The sequence below is a fragment of the Uranotaenia lowii genome, unplaced genomic scaffold (genome assembly GCF_029784155.1).
Source record: "Uranotaenia lowii strain MFRU-FL unplaced genomic scaffold, ASM2978415v1 HiC_scaffold_14, whole genome shotgun sequence".
In the NCBI taxonomy this organism is placed as follows: Eukaryota; Metazoa; Arthropoda; class Insecta; order Diptera; family Culicidae; genus Uranotaenia; species Uranotaenia lowii.
The window spans coordinates 107,029-132,433 of record NW_026597410.1 but is presented as its reverse complement, the minus strand read 5'-3'; the positions used below and the strand labels follow the sequence as shown (position 1 = coordinate 132,433).

The 25,405-nt window shown below is 37.0% G+C and overlaps 2 protein-coding genes and 1 long non-coding RNA gene across 6 annotated transcripts in view; 1 reads left to right on the top strand and 2 right to left on the bottom strand.

Moving 5' to 3' along the window:
* Window positions 1-356: 356 nt before the first annotated feature.
* Window positions 357-25,116, top strand: LOC129759345 (NK1 transcription factor-related protein 1). Of its 4 annotated transcripts, none has more exons than XM_055756760.1 (4): window positions 357-526; window positions 17,889-18,469; window positions 18,534-18,901; window positions 23,835-25,116. In XM_055756760.1, exons 2-4 carry the CDS (start codon window positions 17,989-17,991, stop codon window positions 24,417-24,419), a joined length of 1,434 nt encoding a protein of 477 aa, XP_055612735.1. In that variant the 5' UTR covers window positions 357-526; window positions 17,889-17,988; the 3' UTR covers window positions 24,420-25,116. The 4 variants fall into 4 exon arrangements, with proteins under 4 accessions (XP_055612735.1, XP_055612734.1, XP_055612737.1 ...); XM_055756759.1 differs by having other exon boundaries at window positions 358-532; XM_055756762.1 differs by lacking the exon at window positions 357-526 and adding an exon at window positions 4,351-4,621.
* Window positions 3,804-4,533, bottom strand: LOC129759347 (uncharacterized). Its single transcript, XR_008740160.1, has 2 exons — window positions 4,342-4,533; window positions 3,804-4,167 (listed from the first exon to the last, which is right to left on the bottom strand). It is a non-coding gene; the product is annotated as an uncharacterized LOC129759347 (long non-coding RNA).
* LOC129759342 (stAR-related lipid transfer protein 13) overlaps window positions 24,631-25,405 on the bottom strand; it is a 28,909-nt gene continuing 28,134 nt past the window's right edge. Inside the window, exon 11 of the mRNA XM_055756756.1 lies at window positions 24,631-25,405. Coding sequence (XP_055612731.1) covers window positions 25,291-25,405 — 115 coding nt within the window. The 3' untranslated portion in view covers window positions 24,631-25,290.

The window sequence follows — 25,405 nt, the reverse complement described above, 5'->3', positions numbered from 1 at the left end:
CCCTAACTTCTGCTCTGATTCAAATATGTAGGTATGTCGACGAGGTTGGCATGGTACAATCAAGCAGAAGCATGCTGAGGGGTATCACACATAATAACAATAATAATAAAATCGTGTGTTTGTAATTCTACGCTCCATTAGTGTCGCCGATTTGTGTGCTGTAGCGAGCGTCAATTAACTTTGGAAGAAGTAAAAGTACCTACTTCTTCTGCTTTAATTAACTTAAACTGTTTGTGATGAGCGTTTGTATCTTCTCTGTTCTCCTACTTGGTTCAAACAGGAGCAGAAGCGGTCTGACAGTCAAAGCACAGCCAACAAGATGTGGATCTGGTCGCAGTAGCCGAGGCATCAGAGCGAGAATCAGAAACAAATGGTTTCAGTTGTAAATTGACATCACTCAAAGTCGTTTCTCGTCGCGGCAGGCCAAGAAAGGCGGAACTGCTAGTGAAATTCGTCGGACCGTTTACCAGTGAACTTGGATGTGCAAGTGCTCCAAAATACTCGATAAACTATTGTTTAGGGGAAGGTGAGGGTAAGGGTTAGAACAAGATAAAATCGCCCCTTCTTTTATTATGGACATACAGTGTCTTGAATTGCTGCCTATTATGCCGCTCATTGCTCTCGGATTGTTATATTACCTAGTTAGAATGTGTACCATCGTTTTGAATGGAATTGAGTGTTCATGATGAGAAGAGATTCTATTTTCTCTCTTCTTCACAGGCCCGACCGACCGTTACCGTGTATGACGTGTTTATTTCAATTATATTTCACGAGTTTTGAAGCCGTGTTATTCTTGATATTCGTCCTGAGCCGGTCCCCTTCCTAGTTCCTCTCTTGCCTTCTTCGGCTATCTTCACATTGTCCTATTTGCTTTCTGTGCTATTCTGTGCTGTGTGTGGCACGATACGAGTTTGACCGTCGTTCGTTGTCATACGTCTAATTGAGTGCTCTGCACCCCTGCCCGCCACCACCTCTAGCTACCTAAAATGTTTGGTATGTTCAGTGAATTTATCGCTCGCCGCATAAATGACGTTTGTTATACACCAAGGTTTTTCTATACACTGATATATGTACGTACCGTGTAAAAAACCGTGCTAATTCCCGAAAACCGTGTAAAAAAGACCATTTGAATTCAGCAGCTCTGAAACTTAAAACAATAAGACATGTAACTTAACACTTAAGACCTGAGCCCTGAGCCATGAGACTTGAGACTTGAGACCTCAGACTTGAGACATGAGACCTGAGATCTGAGACCTGCGAACTCGTACCGGAGACTTGAGACTTGACAATAAAGACATGAGACCTGAAATCTGATACCTGCAACGTGGGACTTAAGACAGAGAGGGACTTTTGACATGAAACCTGAGACTTGATACCTGAGACCTGAAACCAGAGACGTAAGATCCAAGACCTGACACCTGAGGCGTGAGATCTGAGTCATGAGATCTAAGACATGGGACATAAGACCTGAAACCTGAGACTAGAGACCTGAGACCTGGGATATGGTACATGAGACCTTAGACCTGAGACCTGAGTAACGAGACTTAGGACATGACACCTGAGACCTGAGATCTGAGACATGAGACATGAGACATGAGACGTGAGACTTGAGACTTGAGAAATGAGACATGAGACCTGAGACCTGAGACTTGAGACATGGGACATTAGACATGCGACATGAGACATGAGACATGAGAGATGAGGCATGAGGCATTAGACATGAGTAGGCTTGCCAGACGGTTTTCAAAAAAAGCGGGACATTTTGAGAGAAAAAAGCGGGACACAGCCGAAAAAAGCGGGACATTTTAAAAATTTGTTTAAATAAGTGTTGAAATGTATGTAACAAATGTAAATATGTTTTTTTTCTACTCTTAAAGGCGGTGCTTTGTTACTTGAGTATAAAGATCTATAAATCGATAATGGAGGCATAGTAAAGTTGATATAACATCTGCTTTCCGAACCAACGTCTATGCTTCCAAAATCCAGGCGTAAACATCGAATAAAGTTGAATCTTTTCAATACTTTTGCGTTGGTAAAAAAGTGCAAACAATATAAAGACGTTAAAACAACATTGATTGAAACAAAAATTGAATCAATGATGAAAAAATTATCAGCATTCAAGCGGATTTTTTTTGTATTAAAAAATGTCAAGATATTTTCTTGATTATTACCATACTTGCGATTGAATGTCAAGACTAAATAAACGGTTTGATAAGGCTCTCATTAGACAATTTAGCTTACATTTTATACAAAGAAAATAGTTTTGAATATGAACCATGTAGGTATTCACTGATTTTGTATGGAATGTTCTTAAGTTTGAAATTTCTGGTTTGTGAAAAGATTTTCACTATATTTATAAGCATAATTTTTTTCACTGTAAAAGTCACATATGCTTCGTTTCAAGATTGTAAAGATTTCAAAATTATAAAAATCAAATGAACCCTTCTTCAGAATCTGTTGTAGTGCAAAATCAGTGTGTCATAATTTAGTAATCTGTCACTATTGTTACCCAAAATCGTTTTGGTCATTTTTCTAAATACTGAAGAGCTATAAGTTTTGCCATGAAGCTTATAGTTATTTATTTAACAAGTTGCAAAAAGTTTTTTTTCAGCACGAGTCGTACAATTATCCAACGAGGGTTGCTGTGTCGGATTATTATGTTGAGTGCTAAAAAGGTCGAGTTTTCAAACGAGTTGCATACACAATTTTATGCAAATTCGCAAAATTCCCTTGAAAATTCATTTATTAATCAACAAATAAAAATAAATTTGATCGTGAAGTGTACTGTTCGAAACTGAATTCAGTGTTAAAATGTAGCGTTTTTCGATACTGTTTTCAGTGTCCAAATGTTCAATTTTCAACACTGAACTGCATAAATGATATTTTGAATGATGAAAATGCTTTTTTTATATTTATTTACATGTGATTTCAACAAGTTTCAAAAATAGAAAAATAGTATGAGTCATAAAGCATGTCACAATGTGATACTGTCACATACTCAAATGGAGCTTGACAAAGTAAAAATGCATAACAAATGACTTTTTTTTTTAAATTGAAAACCAGTACTTCTTGCAAATTTAAATGAAATGTCTTGTTTGATAGATAGAAATCTGACAATAAAAGGAATTGCATAGAAAACTTTAAAAGATCATTCTTAAAGAAATAAGGGATCAAAGAAAAAGCAAGCATCTTGGTTGTGTGATGTGCAATTTTGATAAAGCAAAATAATTCAAACGTAAACCAACTTGTTTTTTTTTATTTGAAAACTTAGTTCACAAAAAGCGGGACATTTCGAGTAAAAAGCGGGACGGCGGGACATTTTTCAAAAAAGCGGGACATGTCCCGCTTTTGCGGGACGGATGGTAACCCTAGACATGAGACATGAGACTTGAGTCACGAGACTTTAGAACTGAGAAATGAGACATGAGACCTGAGACCTGTGACCTGAGACATGAGAATTGAGACCTGAGACATGAGACAAGGGACAAGGGACATGAGACATGAGACATGAGACATGAGACATGAGACATGAGACATGAGACATAGGACATGAGACATAAGACCTAAGACAAGGGACAAGGGACATGAGATCTGAGTCACGAGACTTGAGGCCTGAGACATGAGGCATGATACCTGATACCTGAGACCTGAGATCTGAGGCCTGAACCATGAGACATGAGACATGAGAACTGAGACCTGAGACCTTAGACCTGAGACATGAGACCTGAGGCCTGAACCATGAGACATGAGAGCTGAGACACGAGAATTGAGCAGCACTTCGGATTTAAAGAAACGATGTCATGTCAAGCGTTTTTTTCCAAATGAAGTTGATCATGTACTAAGCCATTAGAGGTGGAAGAAGGTTTAGTTCAATACAAAATTACTGTAGAGGAAAACTTGAAAATGTGTTCATAACCACATAAGACAGTTTTGCTTCTTCCTCGCTTTGGTCGTACTAAATGCAGCAGCGGCAACTTTGAGACGGAGCGGAAAACGTTTATCGTCATCATCCATTGATATAGATATTATTATAGCTTATTATTGCCACTGATGCTATTAGCGTGTGATGGTGCCGATATTGTTGTTGTTACTTGGTATCCGCCCATCAACCGCCCACCACCCATCTATCCTCCTGCGCCTTCCCATCCTCATTCATTGAGCGGCGTTCTGGAAAAATGAAGGAATTAAGAAAGAAAACGGGCCAGTGTATCAGCATAGTTAACGAGTATTTTCATGGTCCCTCTTAGTTTAAGCCTGACAAGGGGAAGAGTGCGGGTGAAAGGAGGTTAACGGCGAGGTGCTTTCATTTAGTATATATGATTGCTTCTGACTTTAGCTCACCCAATTCCGATAACATGCGGTGTTGTACCTACTGTCTGTGATGATTTTCGACAGTTTATTTTGTGATCCGTAAGTGAGTTATGATGCCGCTCTCAGGTCCTCCGACATCATTAGTATAAGGTTAGAATGTTACTGTTGTGCTATGTACACACAGTTGAAACCGATCAAGCGCAGCGAAGGGAGACAAGACAAACAACAGCAGAAAGAAGCAGACAGCAAGATCTCATCGCAGAAGCAGTCAGTCAGAGCATAAGTTTTCACATCGTTTGTCGCTCTCAAAGTGGGTGATTTTATGATAAATTGGATAATATCTGGTGTACTCTGTTGTGTGTCGATTATCATCGTCATCATTACCATCATCATCATCATCATCATCATTTCAATCGTCGCCAGTAGTAGCAGCGGCTTCGACAAGCGCGGTAGTTTTTGGAACAAAACGGACCCCATCATTTCAGTTTCGGAACAGTCGAGCGCGAGTCGAGTGAAGTGGCAATCCGCGTGTGTGTTATGATGCTCGTCGATGGCACTTTATTATTCCGGCAGCAGCAAGCAACGAGTAATTGCCGTACATAAAGTTTATTGATTACCGGCCCACCTTCAATCTTCTCCCATCATCATACGTCCCTATCGTCGAGTCCTGGAAAACGATTTGACTTTCGGTTGGCGTGAGGCGAAATATCAATTTCCCAACAGTATATTACGCGATTCACTGAGAACGATTTTATGACCTAGTGGAGTGCAATAGTTGCAAAAAAAAGAATAACGTTATGAATAATTATGAGTGATTGTTGGGTTCGAGTGAAACTATATATTCAGTTGAAATGAAGAAGAATTGAGGATAGAGGATATATTGGATATGCCCCCATCATAACACATTCACTAACGAGTCAGACAAATTGAAGAAGTTCGGAACACATCAATCTCGTAAGTGAATAATATTCACCCACCACCCACCGTCTCGCAACACTTCCCCATCCCAAAGCAATTATTTAATTGCTCTAGTTATAATACTTTTATTCCCGTTGAATTGTGCTTAAAGTGCATGGCTAATAGGGATGGCACCGTATGTACATTAAAAGAGATGCCGCGCGCATCGACTTATTTTTCACGATGCCGATGATTGTGATGATGATTAAGATGATGATGATGACTACGATGACGATGATGGGCGTGTGTGATTTTCTTTCTCAGTCTTTCGTGCGCAATCTAGACCTGCGCCGAGCCAAAATACATATTCGTTAGCTCAACTAGCGGCAATCATATGTCGTACAAGGCGGAGCTACTGATCAAGTAATGATGTCCAACGAACGCCGGGCCTTAGATTCTGCGCATCATCGATCTGGTGCAAGTAGCAATTGATCCTCTCTGGCTGGGCCGAGGCTGGGTCATTCGGCCGAAAGTCATGAGGCCGAAAGCCATTCGGCCGAAGGTCATTCAGCCGATGGACGTTAGGCCGAATGGGCTATCTGGCCGAACAGGCCACTAGGCCGAATGGGTTATTCGGCCGACGGTTATCCAGCCGAATGCTGTTAGGCCGAAAGGACGCAAGGCCGAAAGGATGTTCGGCCGAAAGGTCATAAAGCCGAATGGTTATTAGGCCGAATGGTTATTAGGCCGAATGGTCATTAGGCCGAATAGTCGTAAGGCCGAATGGTCGTAAGGCCGAATGGTTACTAGGCCGAATGGCCGTAAGGCCGAATGGTCATTAGGCCGAATGGTCATTAGGCCGAATGGTCGTAAGGCCGAATGGTCGCAAGGCCGAATGGTCGCAAGGCCGAATGGTCGCAAGGCCGAATGGTCGCAAGGCCGAATGGTCGCAAGGCCGAATGGTCGCAAGGCCGAATGGTCGCAAGGCCGAATGGTCGCAAGGCCGAATGATCGCAAGGCCGACTGGTCGCAAGGCCGAATGGTCGTAAGGCCGAATGGATGCTAGGCCGAATGGTCGTGATGACCATTCGGCTTGATGACTATTCGGCCTAACAACCATTCGGCCTAACTACTGATCGACCTAACTACTGAGCGGCCCGACATGCAAGAAAGCGATAATATGTCTTATATTTATTTTATTAGTCATCGAAAAAATATTGTTTCGCACAGACTTATTGTTCTAAGAGATGCCTTAACCTATTTTTAAATGATTGCTTAGACATACCAAAATCAAAAATACTAACACACTCATTAAAATAACGGTTACATGTGTCTATTGGGTTGTAGTAGGCCTTATAGGCCTAGCATAAATTCGGTCCAACGACCATTCAGCCTAACAATCATTCAGCCTAGTGGCTAACGACCTTCTAGCATCCATTCGGCCCGACGATCATTCGGCCCAATGACCATTCGGCCTAACGATCTTTCGGCCTAGCATCCATTCGGCCTAACGACCATTCGGCCTAACGACCATTCGGCCTTGTGACCATTCGGCCTAATGAACATTCGGCCTAGCGACGATTCGGCCTAGTGACCATTCGGCCTAGTGACCATTCGGCCTAACGACCATTCGGCCTAATGACCATTCGGCCGAATGACCATTCGGCTTAGTGACCTTTCGGCCTAATGACCATTCGGCCTAACGACCATTCGGCCTAGTGACCATTCGGCCTAACGACCATTCGGCCTAATGACCATTCGGCCGAATGACCATTCGGCTTAGTGACCTTTCGGCCGAATGACCATTCGGCCTAGTGACCATTCGATCTCATGACCATTCGGCCTATCGCCCATTCGGCCTGATGACCATTCGGCCAAATTATATTCGGCCAAATAACCTTCGGCCTAATGTCGCATTCGGCCTATTGTCCTATTCGGCCGAACATCCGTCGGCCTTTCAACCCATTCGGCCTAGCGACCTTCGGCCTAACATCTTTCGGCCTATCGGCCTTCGGCCGAATGTCCGGCCCCCGGCTGGGCCATCGTTTGAATGAGCAACGGGAATTACTCAATTAATTATCCTGACATAGACCATAAGATTGTTCATTCAAATCTAGTCAAATTAGTATGGCAGTCGAATGATAAACATGCATATTCAAATTGAGTCTACACTAAAGGCTTTTTTAGTGTCATATATCGAAACCACAAGTGCTCAAAAGCTAGTTTTAGAAATTGTGTAGTTACTCTAATTCATACAAATGAGTAAGTAATGAAACATATAAGACATTATCGGTATAAAATCAGTTAGAAGCTGACATTCGAAGTTATCTGCAAGTCGACTTAATTTGCAAAATGGCCCGCTGAAGATCTTTGCCACTCTTTTCTTTGAAACAAAACAACATTTTGAATTCATACTTTTTTTCCCACGGTAGATTTTCTTGGCTCCAAACAGACTTTTTCTTGTCTCGTCAAGATCTTACGAACCCTATATTACACATCCGTTTAGATCAGAACACCAAATTGCCCATTCTCCATTGTGAATTTGATACTAGCATCCCAATTCTAGGAAAACATGATCCAATTTCTAGCATCAACAATGTGTTTATCTTTATAATTTGCGTTCAATTGGGTTACTGCAGGGTGATCCACAACAGCTTCCTTTTTGAAAACAGCATCGGATGTATACATATAAAAAATAATGCTAAAACCTAAATTTGTAATGGGATTGACTTTGACATTGGAAATAAGAACTGCTCACGGAAGAAAGTGGACACTGGTTAGTGATTATTTAATGTTATAATGTTATTATCAAAATTCCACATTTCACATTGGTTTCAACCAATGGTGACATTTACTGGACAACGTACGTAACTTGACTGAACCAGGAAAAAGTAAACTTTGTCTAGAAAAAAAAAAAAATGCACCAAAGTGTTTCAACTGCAACGTGTTGATAATCGTCTTGAGAATCATAGTAAAAAAAGCAAACAGCATTGAAAACTCGACCAAATTTAGTCTAAAATGGCGCCTAAGTCAGTAAGGCTCTGTTTTCACATACATTTATTAAAAATTAAGGGGAGAAGCAGGCCATATGCGCCTATTAAGCCGGAAACTGTTTAGATCAAATATTAAATCGAATATGTGTTTAAAAACTTATGTAAATGATTAGTATCTGTTTTCTGTACATTGGAGTAATTTTTATGTTGAAATCTCCTCCAGCTTTCAAGAAAACGATTTTATTTAAAAAAATTGTCTAAATTGTCGAAACATAAACGGTGCGGGTTAAATGCGCCTTTTTATATTTTAAGCAAAATTTCAGTTTTCCTGGCATTATTTTAGAACAATTATATTGAACATGCTATAAATTGATAACTCTCAAACGACAAAGCGGAAATTTTTAAAAAAATTATGTATTTTATAATTTTATGTAATAAAATAATAATTAGGGTTGCAATTTATGGAATCAGTTTATCCATAAGAAAAACGTTATCAAATCTATTTTGAGATCTTCAATTCTCCCTTGAAGTGTTCATTAGATCTTAGATTCGAAGTTTTAGTAATGAAAATCAAGATTTTTTTCTATATTACCTGTTGTTTAGGATACAGGCATTTTAAAAATAGGATGGGGGCATAAAAAAACACCCCATTATTCCACTCTCTTATGAGTATCAAATCTTAACAAAAGCTTAAATTTGCTGTATTTTTTATGTTCATCTGAATAAGAAACCAAATTCACCCAAGTTTCTTTACGTATAATTTTTAAAAGTCAAAATATTACATCAAATAATATCAAAACCTTATATGAATTATGAAATTTTTTGAGTTCGCAAATTCATAACAAATAAAGAACCCTGAAAAGCAACCCCCTAAGCAACATACTCATGATTCTGAATTTGCCGAGATACTCCGGCTTGGCTTGAACCGACAATCCATTGATATCTGTTACCACTTATCCCCAATAATAGAGTTAAGCTATTTACTACGTTTATCATATCATTTGAAAAAATGAATACAGTTCTTATCAGAATACTTAACTTCAAGCCGTCAAAAGGCTTAAGCAATTTTTTGGCGGTCCACAGATAGAGCGAGAAAACTCACATTAAAACAAAGCGTAATCCTAAACACTTACAGAATGTTTGTAAAAATTAATAAAAAAAAAATGAATTAATTCAACTCTGTCGAGATATTTCGAGCAATGCTAAAAAAACAAATGTTTACTTTATGCTTTATATCTACTATACTAAAGGTTGATTTTTGGGTAGTAGAACCCCGCTAATCCGGGTTCGGGGAAAGGACTACCCTGGATATTACTAAATACATACATTGAAAACACTATCCTTTTCCGCCGGTTATGCAATCAACCGGCTGGAAAGCGATATTGAATATTAGCATATTGATATCGATATTCATAGGTATACAAGATTTGTGTCTTTTATTTTCATCATAAGGAAGCCTAATCGGGATTGCGAATAGCATTCTTTAAAATAAACGAATTTCATATCAATATTATATTCACCATAGCTTTTTCATATTATCCAAGCTTATAGAAAATTATGTTTAGGATCTACATACACTTATATTAGTGTATTCAGAAATCGTTGTTTATATATTGAACGTCATTTCCGTCATTTCATTTAAAACTTTTGTTTAGAAGTTTCATTGAACGTTTAGAGAAATGCACTAAAAATTGTGTAACAATATGTCCAGGGATTTGTATGAAACTGCATCTTGATCGAATGCAATAGCACAATTTATGTTTTGTATGTATGTATATATGTATGTCGATAATCCACCGTGGGTGCACGGATTCACCGCAGTTTCGCCAACGCATGCGCTGAATAGCATCCTTTAGATTATTCGGCAAATCTTCAATGCAAATCACCACATACTCGACTCCATGGCTTTGTGTACCAATTCTGTAATCGATTTTATTGAATTCGTATCAAAAGCGTGTCAAAAAAATTTAGTGCAATGCATTTCTTAGGCGCCACCCTATTTTTTTTTTATTTTAATAAGAGGGCATCCATTTTTTACGTAACACTCCTAGGGGGGGAGGGAGTACGTTCAAGCGTTACGAATTGTGACATTGGGGAGGGGGGAAGGTATGCTCATCGTTACGTTACGATTTTCTAATTCGAAAAAAAATATTTTTATCGCATTTTGATGTCATGCATTTTTGCAGGGAAATAATGAGCTAACCAAATTTGGTAAATTTGCAAGCTTCGACAGCTTCAAGGCCGCAGCCAGTTGCGTTCAAGTCTTCCAAGCCAGTGGGCATCAGATCGAATCTCGGTCACGGCATACATAGTACATTTCCTGTGGGATGGTGGTTTCAGCATTTGTAAGATGCTAGCCATCATATCTTCGTTTTGGCTCAAAACTCATCCATGATTTTTTGCAGAATTTTTAAGCAACGTTTACATGAGTAAATTTGAACTTTTAGGTTTGTACTTTGTCCAAGACCGTATTTTCTTATCTTATTAGACAAAAAAGTTGTTAGCTGTTGAAAAGGGGTATGTCTTTTGGCATTGATAAACAATAAATTCAATTGGCACCACTGCTGGGTGCTTAGCGAGATATTGCATGACTACTTTTCATGCAATACTTCACGGGACACAAGCAGTACTGTTAATTGAATTTATTGTTTATCAATGCCAAAAGATATACCCCTGTTTAACAGCAAACAACTTTTTTGTCTAATAAGAATCGAAGTTACGGTCTTGGACAAAGATGTGCAGTGGAAAATTTGCTTCAGTGAATTTATAAATTGGCACAATGAATATTTTTCAGTACAAAATATTCAATTTTCCCAAACAAACCTAAAAGTTCAAATTCACTCATGTAAAAGTTTATTAAAAATTTTGCAAAAAATCATGGATGAGTTTTGAACCAAAACAAAGCATTTTTTAGACCCCAGGGTTTGGGAAATTAAAAAATAACCCCAAATCGACTCAGTCTAATGTCTAATCTACCTCTTGCTACTTCGACTCCTTGTTACAGTCTCTGAAAATTTTCTTGACGGCGTTCATTTTTGACTCATAAAACTTTTGTATTGCCTTTTTTGGGAATCCGCTATTAATCGTCGAACATCGAGATAAAGTGACACATAAAATAAAACCGAAATTCAGTTGTTTACATTTTAGACGACAATACACAACCCTGGTAAAAAAAATCAAATCGAAAACGACTACGCAAACCCGTAACGAGGATTTATTTGAAAGTTAAGTTATAAGAACAAAGCATTCTAAAATACATATTTAAGTACGCTCGTTCTAAGCGATATTCATTTAGATTCACTTTTTCAATTTTCACCGCTAATATGTTACATGTTGTCCCACTGTTTGCATTTCGTTCTAATTAGCCTGAAGTTGGCGACAGGCAAAAATGCACATTTCAAAACCCTGTGCTCTTTCGATTCAACGTGCAAATTCCAAGCAACATTTACAAGTCGCTATTCCACTTCTGCCTGTTAGAGACGGCTACCTACATAATTTAAATTTAATGAAATAAATGTAATAATCGTCACAGAAAATTGAGCACGCCGAGTGAAAAAGTCATGAGGCACACAGAAAGAAAAAAAAAAGAAAAAAGCGAGAAGAAGAAGCGAAATGTTAATTACGCTTAAATAGAATCATTGGGAATCATGTTGAGGATGCTGGCTGGCAGTAAGTCGCGTAGAGACACGCCGAAAAGAGCATTTACATGCAAGTGTGTACACACATATAAGCATGTAAACATTAACGGAGCGACGTACCATTAAGAGGGATGATTGTACCGCAGGGATTGGCAAAGGGAGAGGTCCTCGTAAATGCAGTCATTTAGAACACACAAGTGTACAGAAAATAGTCCTCCTCTAGAACAGATAAATTTACACGACGACTGTAGGATCATTTGAAGAATCGCAATGATGATGATGACGGGCAATGGAGATGAAATGAAATGAAGATTATAAAATGTGTGTTTTTAATTATTTTCCACTCTTTCACGTCACGGAATCGCTTTTTTTGCCTGTTGGTATCACGGCAAGATTCACTACAGCGGATCACTTAAATTAATAAAATACAAAAAACTCATCAAAAAGACTCTTAAATCTTCTAAAAAGTTATTATTTTTTTAAAACCTTAGCATAATCGAGGTTCCAGCCCATAAATAGTTTAAATTATGTCTATAGACGAACTATTTTAAGTTGACCTCACGAAATCCACCTCGTCTCTAAAAACACGGCTCGAATCTCTGCTTTTGATGGAGAAATATTTTATCTTCATCCCGAATGATTTATTTTTCTCAAACTGGAAATCTCAATCAAAGGAGGAAATATATATATGCCAGTCAAACAGAAAGCTACCATCATCATCAGTCATAAAATCATATTTGGAGTCATCAAAATAAAAAAAAAACTTCAAGCTCAAAATGGATGAAGCAATGAAAGGCGATGTCGCCAGCAAATGAATATCATAATAAAACAGGTTTATATTTTTATTGGAATAAATTGTCATAAAAGATACTTCTTCTTTCGTCAGTTTGCGTCGCACGTAGAAAGGAGAGCCACTTTTCGACATCGCGATTTCATACGACCACATTGTATGCGGCCCATTCCCTGGATCCACCTTCTCTGAGTTCCAAATTCAATCGACCTGAGATGTCCACCCCATATGTTGGGAAAATCACGAGGGGCTCAACCCAAAGGACGCGTGCGTTCGCTCAGCCATATATAATATGGAAACAATTAACAGAATTGATTTTCATTACATATTAAATACTCAATCATAGGCGCATACAACACACATCGTCGTGATGCCATTCGACTTCTCGCTCACTCGTGCAGAAACTAATCGGCCCGGATGAACTCCGATGATAGCTGTCTTCTACTCGATGGTGCATATTTATTCACATTTATGTTTTATATCGCATTTTAAACGCTTTCAGCGCACATGTGCACAAGTGCATAATAGAGGATGGTGCACTTTAAGTTTTAGGGTGCATGTCTGTCAATTTTGATATTTCAAAGAAATGTTGAAAAAAGAAACATTTGAAGATTTCACTAAATATTTTGAAGTTGTTTTTACATTTTAAACGACTCAATTTATGGAATTTGGATGAAAACTATAACTACGCAAATACACATACATAACGCAGTAAGCTCCATCGGACATAAAAAAGCAGGATTCCTGATCACCCTTAGTTGGTTAAAACCAAAAACTAAGTTGTTTTACACAAACCTTGCTGATACATTAAAATGGTTATCGATCATCTAAATTCTTTTTTTTTTTAATTTCAATTTATTTCAAAACGATTTTGCAAAATCTTACAAAAGTTTGTTCTCATAATTGAGGGAGTTAGAAAATAGCATAGCATAGCATAGGGTGACTACACAACACATCTTCCATTGGCTGATATAAGAGGTACAACTAATAATCAAGTCCAACACAAGATGCCAGAATGAGTACCTGTATTCAGTATTCATTTCAAGTTGTTGTTGATAATCAATATGATACCATAATGTAAACCGCAACAAGTCAATGGATCATATTAAACGAACAAAAACACACGCCGGATTTCAATAAAAACTTGATGTTTTCTCGAAGAGATTCCTTAACTCTAAAGCGTACAACTTTCAAGGATATAATGGCTAGCGTCTTACAAATGCTAAAACCACCAACCCACGGCAAGTGTACTATGTATGCCTTGACCGGGATTCGATCTCATGACCGTTGGCTTAGAAGACTTAAAGACTATCCTCTACGCCGTGCTGCGCTGTTAGTCTAAACAGCTGAATGATCTTTTCAGGTGCTGAGAACTCATGCGACCTTACATATAAAGGTGCTCTGACAAGAAGGGTTATTCAAGTTTATAGGGAATCCTACAAAAAAATAGAAAAAAACTCACCATTTTTTGTTGTTATCAGAGTTACACATATAATATACGGTGTATTACAGGACACGACACTTGACGTTCTGACTAACATAAAAGGATTTAAAATTACCTTTCTCGTCGACCGGTTTCGGGTTCGATGTTGCCCATCTACAGGACGATGTCCGACTGCCGGAGTCGACTTACATGTCTTCTATCACAAACACAAAAATTATGTAACTTGTTCTAAAAGTTGAGGGGGTTATATGTGAATATTCCGCTGTTTGAAAAACATATTAACAATCAGTGTACGGATCTGTGTCCCCCGAATTGGGTCCCAAACGGTTCGAATAATCCGGAGTAGCAGCAAGAACTTTGGTCATCAGCTTGACCAGCGATGGCGGAACGCAACAAAAGGCCAAGAACGAAGCTAATTTTCAGTGGCAAACATGTCTGATGCTCGCGAGTTAAGCTTAGAAATTGAACATTATTGAAGCAAAAATATATACATGTCACTTGAATTGTAGCGCGTTTGAGTTCACGTATCACTTTCTCATCAGATGTTTCTTACTTCTTATATCTTTGTTGTGACTCACAACTTGTGAGTGTGCAGTGTTGGTAATTCATTTTATTTTTTGTGTTATGTGGCGTGGTGAAATTCATGTTTTGTGTATAATATTTACATCGTACATCGTAGATTGAATAATATTTTTATTTCCTCATCATATATTTATGTATTTTGTTGTTGGGTCGAAGTAGAATCGCTGCCATGTGACAGCGTCGGAACAATCAGTATATCGCCTTTTACTACATATCATGCTTTTAATAAGATTGCCGAATATGGCGGTTCAAGTCCTGTCAGTGTTGATATTTTTTGTGTTTTGTAGAATTCATTTTTATTTTCCCACCTTTGTAAATCAATCCATCTTAGGAAAGTGTTAACATTATTATTCTGACTTAATTCTATTATTTTTTGAAAACTACAAGCTAATTGCTCTCATTCGAATTAAAAAACAATCAGATACACCATCAGTGCATTTCCGGGAAATTCCAGTTCTGGCATAAATGCCGCAAACGGTAAATTTCCTTCATCTGAAATGTATCCCTTTCCATTATGCCACGTAGTGTGGTTTGTCTGTATGTGTATCGTGTACGTATCCTTGCCTGCGGTTCTGCTCTATCGTTAGTCGATATTGCACAATAAAACAAATCGTTCGTCGTTAGGGGTCAGGTTGTACGACAAAGCCTACAGCAAATGGAATGAGAGAATGTAAAATGGGAAAAGGGTGGATGCTTGAAGAACCAATCAATTAACAAAATAGGGTACATCGGAGTTTGCAGGGACACCTTGCCATTCGTATGGTTCAGATCGACGCACCATTTGTGTTCAGCTGTCCTATTGAACTCTCTATTGGATGTATCGTTGCTCCAAAGCGGAAACATTAACGATAGATATTGTGCAGTTGGTGGTCACATTTGAGGTCGGAGATTGATAATGATGTAAAGCATAAACATGTCATCATTCATCTCCACCAATGGCGCTAACGATCTTCCCATCTCAATTTCGAATGCTAAAACATCGTTTATTCGACTAACCGCCTCTCCTCCCTTTCCACAAAGAGCAAAGTGGTGGTCGTTGACTGCTGACTTCATATTCCCCTACATAATAATAAATACAAATACATACTGTGCAACATAGGCCAGATGAATACCGCAGACGCTCCGTATTAATAAGGAAGCATATCGAAATTCCCTCTTGACACGCATTCATGATGATGTCGTAGGAAAGGAGCGCTGCAGCTCTTCTTGTGTCTCTGATAATTTCGGTATGCCGACATGAAGGAAGAATTTTCAGCTTTGAATCGTCGGTGCAGGAAGTGAGGGTAATGCCAATTAAATAGGTATAGGTAAACATAGAAAAATAAACTGAACTTTCAACTATTACAGTTGGTGACAAAAGTCAGTAACCAATAACAATTTCCACCATCAATTTACTCATGTGCCTTATAAAATGGGCGTTTTATAAAATAAACTGTATTGAGCGATACTATTTGAGTCCCTCAAGACTATCATTAAGGTAATTTTTGGAAAAAATAATTAACAAATGTGCTAAATCCATTTTAATTTTTATCATCCGAATTTAAATGGGACAAAAGTTAAAGGGTGTCCCACAACAAATTGCATCACAGTAAAAACGCCTTGAAAAATTACCGTGTTGACCGATTCCTTTAAATTTTTAGGTAATAAATTTTAAACTAGTTGTGATATTCTTGTATATTTACTTCATTCCAATACCATATTCGTACAATCCTACATTAGGCCCAACTCTACCCAAAAGATTTTGCGCAACATCTGAAAGGAACTTCTTCTGCTTAAAAACAGAACAGTATTTTGCAACAGGTCTTAGTTCTGGTACGTTGGGAAAATCTATGTTCTTGGATACAAAAGTGACTTTTTTGGTTTCATGTCACTTCAGCGCATCGTTTGAATAGTGGAACAAATAAAAATAAGTCGAAATAGTTCAAAAGTTGTTCGACATTTCATGCATTTCTATGTCATTTAGCACGAAAATTAAAATTTCGATTTTCGGAATTTTCTTTGGTGCCCCTTTTGGTAACTTTTGAGGATCGAAAACCGAAACTTAGAGCGCTTTGTAATTCAGCCCATATTATTTTTTTTGGGCCAATCTTCAAAATCCTGGGGTCTAAAAAGCTTCGTTTTGGTCAAAATTGATCCATAATTTTTTGCAGATTTTTTAAGTAATGTTACATAAGTAAATTTGAACTTTAAGGTTTGTATAAGAAAATTTAATATTTTGCACTGAAAAATCAACATCTTTTTTGTTTCTTCTATGGAACCGAGCCTGCTAATGATTTTTGTGCTAATTTATAATTTTCCTAAAGGAAATTTTTCGCTGAACAACTTTGTCGAAGACAATAACTTCGTATCTTATTAGACAAATAAGTTATTTAGTGTTGAAAGGGGGCATCTCTTTTGGCATTGAAAAACAATAAATTCAATGGACATCACTGCTGAGTGCCTAGCGAGATATTCCATTATTATTTTTCATGCAATACTTCGCGAGGTCTTGTCAATTGAATTTAATGTTTTCCAATGCCATAAGACCTATCCCTGTTAAAAAGCTATTATTTTTTTTACCTACTAAGACCTAAGTTATGGTTTTTGGACAAAGTTGTTTAGAGAGAAATTATCTTTAGAGAATTGATAAATTATTACAAAAAATATTCGCAGGCTCGGTTCCACAAAACAAAAATAATATTGATTTTTCAGTACAAAATTTTAGACTTTCCTATACAAATCTGAAAGTTTAAATTTAATCATGGAAACGGTACATAAAAATTGTGTGAAAAATCATGGATGAGTTTTGAACCAAAACGAAGCGTTTCAGACCCCAGGGTTTGAGAAATTCAAATATGACCCCAAATCGACTCAGTCTAATGTACAACTCTTGAATGAATCAATGACCAATTTCGTTATCCACAGATAAAGTTGGGAATTAGAACAATGTATCAAATATTATTTTTCAAAATAATTGTAAACAATTTCTTAAACTTAAATGAAATTTTCTAGAATTGTGTTACTTTTTCGGAATTCTTGTAAAGTTTGAAGTGATTCTGATAAGTAGCTTTAGAAAATCAAATATTTATTATCCAAATCATTCACAATTCTCACCAGCGTTATTCATTTTTTTACTCTCAATGTTTAAAAATCTCAAAACATACTTTCGCGCACCATTCTTAATTAACAATCATCCACAAAGAGGACTCCTAAATTATTAAATAAAGTTTTCATTTTTTGGTGTTGTTTTACAGCTTTGCAGTATGTTTCCGCAATTGAATTGAATTCCCATTTGCAAGCATAGGTGATAAAGGACAGATCTCACAGTATCAGCCGTGGCTTCCGTTGACCGAAATGACACAGGCTGAAGAGGTGCGTGAAGTTAATCAAGTTTGTATAACCAACATACCCGATCTCCACAACCAAACAAGACAGGCACATTGCAAATCTACGCCACCGTCATCGATCTCTGCACAAACAACCACATCGTTGGAAATTGGTTGGAGTCTGCCGACGACAAATGTTTTCACAACGACGACAATCACTAGAGAAGATGTCAACAAATGGCACCCTCATGTATACGCAAATCCACCAAAACATCCAACGCCGCATTCGATTACGGATATTCTTGGATGGAAGGAACCAGTCAAAAAAATGTCCACCCATTTTTTCACACAACCACCCAATTTTAATCCGCAATCTGTGCCGCAATCTTTCAACAGTATTCCGAAAAGCGATGATCCCAGCGATGATCAACCGCTGAACTTGTGTATCACAAAGCATTCTATCGCATCCATTTCATCGGAACAGAATTACGAGAAGATTCCGGATGAAGGTAATTCTCATTTTTCAACTCTCTCTTGTCACAATCTTTAGTTGGCTGTTTTTTGTTGTTGTAGAAATCACTCAAGAATCCTTAGGGTCTATTGGTCGCGAACGGACTCACTCCACGGATGTAGAATCTGAACACTACGGATCGAATGAATCGCAACATTCACTGAAAGAAACTTCGGCGCTGGTGTCTCACAAAAGCACGACTGGGACTTCGAAAAAGAATAGTCGCCCGGAACCGCTTTCAGATGGCAAAAGTGAGCACGAGGATGACAGCAGTCAACCGGATGGTACAAGTCGACGGAAGAAGAAGGCCAGAACTACTTTCACCGGTCGGCAGATATTCGAGCTGGAGAAACAGTTTGAGGTGAAGAAATATTTGTCATCCAGTGAAAGGACGGAAATGGCAAAACTGCTCAATGTAACGGAAACACAGGTAGGATGTGAGCTTTTTGAACAATTAGATGTCTTTGGACAATCACACTTAGTTTATTGAATATCACATTTCTAAAAAAAGTATTTTATGTAGAACTTTTCTCGAATCTTTAAATTTGAAAATTTGATTCGTAAAAGTTTAAAATCTGAAAAAAAAACTTACCAAATTTTGTATAGTAGAAAAATATGTTTCTTGCCATTTGAATAAAGAAAAAACTTATAGAAAAATAGAAACAAAATCCTTTATGTGTTATATCAACGGTATTTAGGTCAGTAATTACCTTTTCTTTGAAAATCTGTCCTTTACTATAAATTTTTATGCTTATACACAGTAAACGAAAATTACCGTGTTCGGTAATTTTTTTAACGAAATCTTAACATGTGTAAATAGTTAAACTGTTCGGTAATTTTTTCGGTAAAAAATAAACGAACATCGGTAAATCGATTCTTCATTTACCGATGTTCGTTTATTTTTTACCGAAAAAAATACCGAACAGTTTAACGATTTACACATGTTAAGATTTCGGTAAAAAAATAACCGAATTCGGTAATTTTCGTTTACTGTGTATATTCACTCGTTAAAAATGAGTTTCAGCTTATGTAATAGCAAAAATAGGGTAAATAATTTGTGTTCCAGTGGGTTCTATTTGATTCTAAAAGTGATCGTAAGGCTGGAAAGTGAATGATGAAATGATCATAGATTTCCTTTTGGAAATTCACTGAGATTCTAAATACATTAACCAATTTTCGAATGAGTTTTTTGCCATGATGATGAGTATTACTGTGTTACTTCAAACTTTGCGAAACATCATATTCTTCGAATAGTTCAGGAATGATCATGATCATTGTTAAATTATTTTTTGTTTTTCTTGAAATCTTTTATCTACTTAATGTTTAATTTTCTGTTTTGCTCGCACACGACGTGTTTCACGGGAGCTAATCTTCGTTTGGAAGATAGCCATCAAAAATGCTTCGAGAGTGAAAACGATTACAAGCATTAATCAACTGGACCAAAGAGCTCATAAAAACGTTTCTCTTCCTACCGTTTAAGATCAGAATGTTTGTTTAAATTACCGCAAGAGTATTTGAATTCCGAAGACTTTGAAGTGGCAGAACGAAACCTTCACAAGAAATATGCTCCAAAAACTACTGAGCTGGTTTGGACGGATTTATTTTTTACTTTTATTTTGTCTAAACGAATTTCCTCTGCACACGAACTCTGCATTTCAATCTTTTTCGTCTCGGCATTAATCTATCCGAATACTTCCGAGCTCCGACTTATAAAATACAGTGTGTCAAAAAATCAAACTGCGGTAAACATGAAACAACACTTAAATCATTTATGAGTTCGCTTCATTAGCCCTAAGCCAGTTTGCTTTCTAAGGTTCGCCCGGTCGAGAAAAACCACGAGAAATGAAGATGCCTGTCTGGCGCGGCGCGATCGTCAATGATGATCATCGCCGTATTCATTACTGTCATCATCATTGTCACCGTCATCATTTTGTCAAGCCGAGAATCTGTCTGTAGCGAATGACCCTCCAAAAACTCATCGACTTTTGACGAAGATGTATTAGAGAAGATATAAAGCTAAAATTGAAATGTTTATTTTTTTATTTTTCCTTTCCGCTTGCCCCTTGTTTTGTGTTTCTTTAACCTCTCTTCCTTCGCCTCTCCTGACTCCAAAATCTTCATTATCATCAAAACCGACAGATATAAAAAGATCTTAACAAATATGCTATTTTTACCACTATTCATCATTTCGAATGGCTCGTTTTCGTCGTTTCCTTTACAGTCTAAATCGTCTAAATTGGTGTGTCAAGGAATAAATTACTCAAAAGCTAATTTTCGGGCCACTGCTGGTTCACATCTTGCATGTCGCACGCACAGCATCATGGGCATCATCAACATGATCGTTTCTGGCCCATATACTTTCTTAATTTTTTTTTACTCTCGATAGTAGAAGCAGCAGTGGGTCGTGGTATGTGAATGTGGATTTGTTTGACATTTTCAACACCCCGCATCGTGACTTGGGCGACTTACAGCTTCTCTAAATGGTTGCATCAAATGAACGATGACAACAGTTAATATAAGATGGATGCGGATTGTTGCATTTTCGACATTTTTCACCTTCAGATGAAAGCCCGCTAGATTTTCTTCGTCATTTACGAAAGCATCCAACGCATCCCCGATGGTGACAAACTGGGACCGCGCCACGTTGGCCGAATGATATGTTTTGCGCATGATGGGCATTCCTGGAAAGCCGCTGAAGCACAAAATGTGGCCCATCTCAAGTGGAATTGATTTATTAGATTGGATTGTTTATACGGTTCTGCTCATTTGTTAGTACATGCCCTCTGAGTTAAAGGTTGGTGATTATTTGGCTTTTCACACTTCAATGGTGACATGGGAACTCCATTTGTTTGGCTATATGATGGTGAATGAGCAAGATAAAAGCACCAATCAGCTCCCACCATAAGCACTCCTGCTCATGACGCTAAACTAATTTTTATGTTTACATTTTTGGCACTCACCCTACCCTTGCTATTTTGGTCCAATCATGCTCATCTAAAAACTGATCATAACGAAGACACTATACGATGAATTATAATTGTGAACTAAATTTGCTTTTTTTCTAAAATTATTCTATATGTGATGGTTAGTGATTGAAACATAAATCAGAAAGTTATAAGAAATTATTTGATGTATTTCGAAATTTTTCTTTCTCCACCAGCCAGATTGCGAATGGTAATCGTAGTAATAAAATTTTGAACGTTTCACTGTTGAGGAATTGTTTTCTTTTGTTTAAGGATACTTAAAAACAGTAATCTTTATGGCACGAGGTTTTTAATTAAAAAAAACTTTCTGATGCCCTCTTACACAAAGAACATTAAAAAAATTAATAAGGTGTTGTTATTAATTTATTTTCCTATGAAGTGCCTATCTTAACAACTTGTTTATTTTGAATGGCTTATACCTGAAAAATTCGCTTTTTTGGTATTTTTAAAATGATTTCTTTAGACCTGTTAAACATTTTTTCCGAGAAGATCGCTCAATCCATCGAAAGGTGTCCATATCGAGATAGGACTCCGTCGTCAGTCGTTAGCTGGATAAACAGCTATTTTTCTTGCAACGGAGAGTAGGCTGTGGCCGATTAAGACATGTGAAGATTAAGAAGATGTGTTTTTCCTGACAGCAAAACTTCAGAAGTTCGTAGTGGGAAAAAAGTGAAAATTTTATATTTTTTTCGGGACTTCCGTTAGTTGAAACATACACGTTTAATCCGCCTTCGCAAGCAAATATGGTTTTTATGGACCCCCATGATTTTATCAGAGTTCAGTGGAAAGAAAATTGAAACAATATGCTTTGGAAAATTAGTAATGATTAGGCTGTGAAATATTTTAAAAGCATTTCATGATGCGAGTGGCAGACAGATGATTTTGCTGCAGCTGTGCCTCGGGTCAATAAAACGTCAGGAGAATTTGTTGAAGCTGAACAATCGGTGAGATCAGTCTGAATTGCACATGTACTTCTTTTCTGTAGAAAAATTAGGTTTTGTAATTTAATCTCACGTTGAAGGTACCAAGAATTTTTTTTATCAAGCGAACGCATATGAATGTTTGTCAACAGTATAAGGATTGCTCGCCTACTTTGTTAAACATGAATGATAAGTGTGGTTCAAGAATTCAAATTTTATATTACATTCTGTTAAGTTTTATATTTATTAATAACCATAGTAACCCATGGAATCATTCAAACTATAATGCCAACATTGTTCCTTGCTTGTGTTTGGTCGCATACTTCACTTCTTGCTCAATCAGTGACCAGTCAAGACGTTTTAAGTGCGAACACAATCCATCATCAAATATTCGAAATTATTTGATTGCATTAAAATGTGCTATAGATTCCCAGAATCACACCATCCGCTTAATCGTGGTTGTCAAGTCTTCAAGGATGTGTCGCACTTATTTGACTCCAATGTATTTCGGTCTATGTTTAAGTGTGTAATCCGTATCGTTCCCTAGTTTTGACCAAATTAAAATATTAGTTTATTTGGATAATCGCTATATATGACGCAAAAGTCAAAGACTTAAAAAATAAATCAATAAAGAAAGAAAGATGATATAAAAATTGACATGAAAATTAAAAGATAGAAAAAAGAATTGGTTTTCGATGGTCGTTGCAAATGAAATTAGCGGTTTAATACAGAGCCGAATCACCGTTTTTGCAGAGGTTAAAAAAATGATAGTAGAAGTAGAACTGAATTAATAAAGCAAAGTGTTGAACTCAAAACAAAATTTATTTTAGATTTTTATCTTTTGAAATATATGAAATACTTGATAATTGCAAAATGCCACAACAATATATCGTTGTTCAGTAGTAAAAGGATTGAGGATGGCAAAAGTTGAATGCATTATCTTTGTTGAAGTTGAAAGGTTATCAATAAACCCAAGCAAGCATTTTATTTATACCGAATCCAAGCGAATTTTATTCATACCAAACGCACGAGACTCACGAAGCTGCTAGAAATCAACAGTTGCCTGTTTGTTATAAAAACTTATTTTGAAATCAAAATCAAATTGATCAAATCAATTTCGAAATCAATTTTTTTCAAATAGAAAGTTTTCTTATGAAATTCCCACATTTTACTGAATGGGCGATAAAAAAGGTTTCTGTTTGATTGTTTGAAGAAGCGTAAAATAATCGCAGTTTCCAAAAAAGATTATTTTTGGTTTTTTTTTTATTTGAAGATTTAAAACTTTCGATAAAAATGAACTAATATTGTTATAAGTACAAAGTTTCCAAAAAAAAAAATCTTCAAATGGATCTTTATGTATTTTAGTCTAAATTACACCATTTTCCGAAACGTTTCTTATTTGTTTTGGAAAATAATTTATCACAAAATTGCAGTCTTATTTTTTTCTTTTTATTTTCAGGTAAAAATTTGGTTCCAAAATCGCAGGACCAAGTGGAAAAAACAAGACGGTGAAACTAACACTACCACGGGAAGCGCAAATCATATCAAAGAAAGCAAGGTATCTAAAGCACCATCTCTGTCTCCGACGGCGCATTCATCTCCGGTGCCGTCGTTTCCGTCGTCTTCCTTTCCAGACGATAAACCACCACACTCGACTTCAAAAGCCGTCACTAAGCATTTAAGCAAACCCAGTGCCAAAGTACGATTTAATCGTACCAAACTCGATGATCATACTATCGAATTCACAATTAGTGAGGAAGAGCCACTCAGAGATTCCAGTAATAACTTGTCACATGATCTATCGTCTTCACCGTACACAATAGTAGATCGAATTTCTCCCAACGTTGCAAACGACGTCGAAACGCGTATTTCAGCATCAAAAATACCACTGGACGCTTTTTGTAGTGCAAGCAATATTTTACTGCAACCTGATACATTGCCGGCTAGCAGCCTGTCCCCCTGTCGTAGCTCGGCACATGTGGACACGGGATCCGTCGATCGATCAACTTGTTCTAAGGTTGAAGATTTGTTCGACAATAAATAGAGGACCTCATTTCCTCAAACTCAATCGCAACTAATCATCAACCCTAGCAGCTTTCAATCATTGTGTGTTTATGCGTGCATTTTACATCAACTGATTAGCGAGTATTGAATACAAGTGAATACGAAACAGTTGTTTATAAGCCATTGCGGATCTTTTAAGAATAACCACATAAATAGTGAACTGTGAGTTTGAAGTAATAAAACCGAAGATGTTTGGAAATTGTACAATTCTTTTATTCAATATCCATCTATTAATAGTAACGTGTTTCATTAACAACAATCTGTATGTTTTTTTTTCTTCTTTAAATTGCTGATTCCTCTTACACAAGCGGGAAAACGAACGTATTATATTGGCACTGAATGACCGTACAATAAAGACCTCTGGAGATTATTGATGTTGGTCCCATAAGAATAAAGATTCTGAGATTATTTGCTTTCATCATTTCATTTTGATTGACTTATTTGATTTTTAGCTTGTTTAACTATTTTTGTGTTTTTTCTTGTTTACTACATAACCTTCAACAATAATAACTATAAAATAAAAAAAGTGATTCTTGTGTTATCAGTTTGTGACAATTGGTTAAGTTGATTTCCTTGGACTAGTTTTAGTTTTGCGTTCATGTGATTACATCTTAAACAGCTAATCAATGTCCTGTATGATGATGTTGGGCTTTTTTTCAACAAAAACGATGAGAAAATATCTTGGTTTAGGCACTTGGTAATGAAAATTTGGAATGTTTGGAAATTTTGCAAATGTTTCATGGTTTTACAGACACCCAAAGTATTTGCTTGTGTTCTGGTGTATTTTGTTTATCCACTTGCTGTGAGTTTTCTTATGTAGGTTTTTTTTAATATTATGTGAGTGTTTATATCTATACTTTGCTCTCAGGTCCCTCGGTGTAATGCTCGAAAAATTTCTTGATTTTAGATAGATATTGCTGACAAATGTGACCATAATTTTTGTTGTACCAGTCGGGAGTGCGCCCT

What these genes read in the sequence shown, in the direction of transcription:
- LOC129759345 (XM_055756760.1), top strand. Translation starts at nt 17,989, where the DNA reads ATGACACAGGCTGAAGAGGTGCGTGAAGTTAATCAAGTTTGTATAACC. An exon ending in CGAGAAGATTCCGGATGAAG is followed by an intron (nt 18,470 to 18,533) that starts GTAATTCTCATT and finishes TTGTTGTTGTAG; the next exon opens with AAATCACTCAAGAATCCTTA. An exon ending in TCAATGTAACGGAAACACAG is followed by an intron (nt 18,902 to 23,834) that starts GTAGGATGTGAG and finishes TTTTATTTTCAG; the next exon opens with GTAAAAATTTGGTTCCAAAA.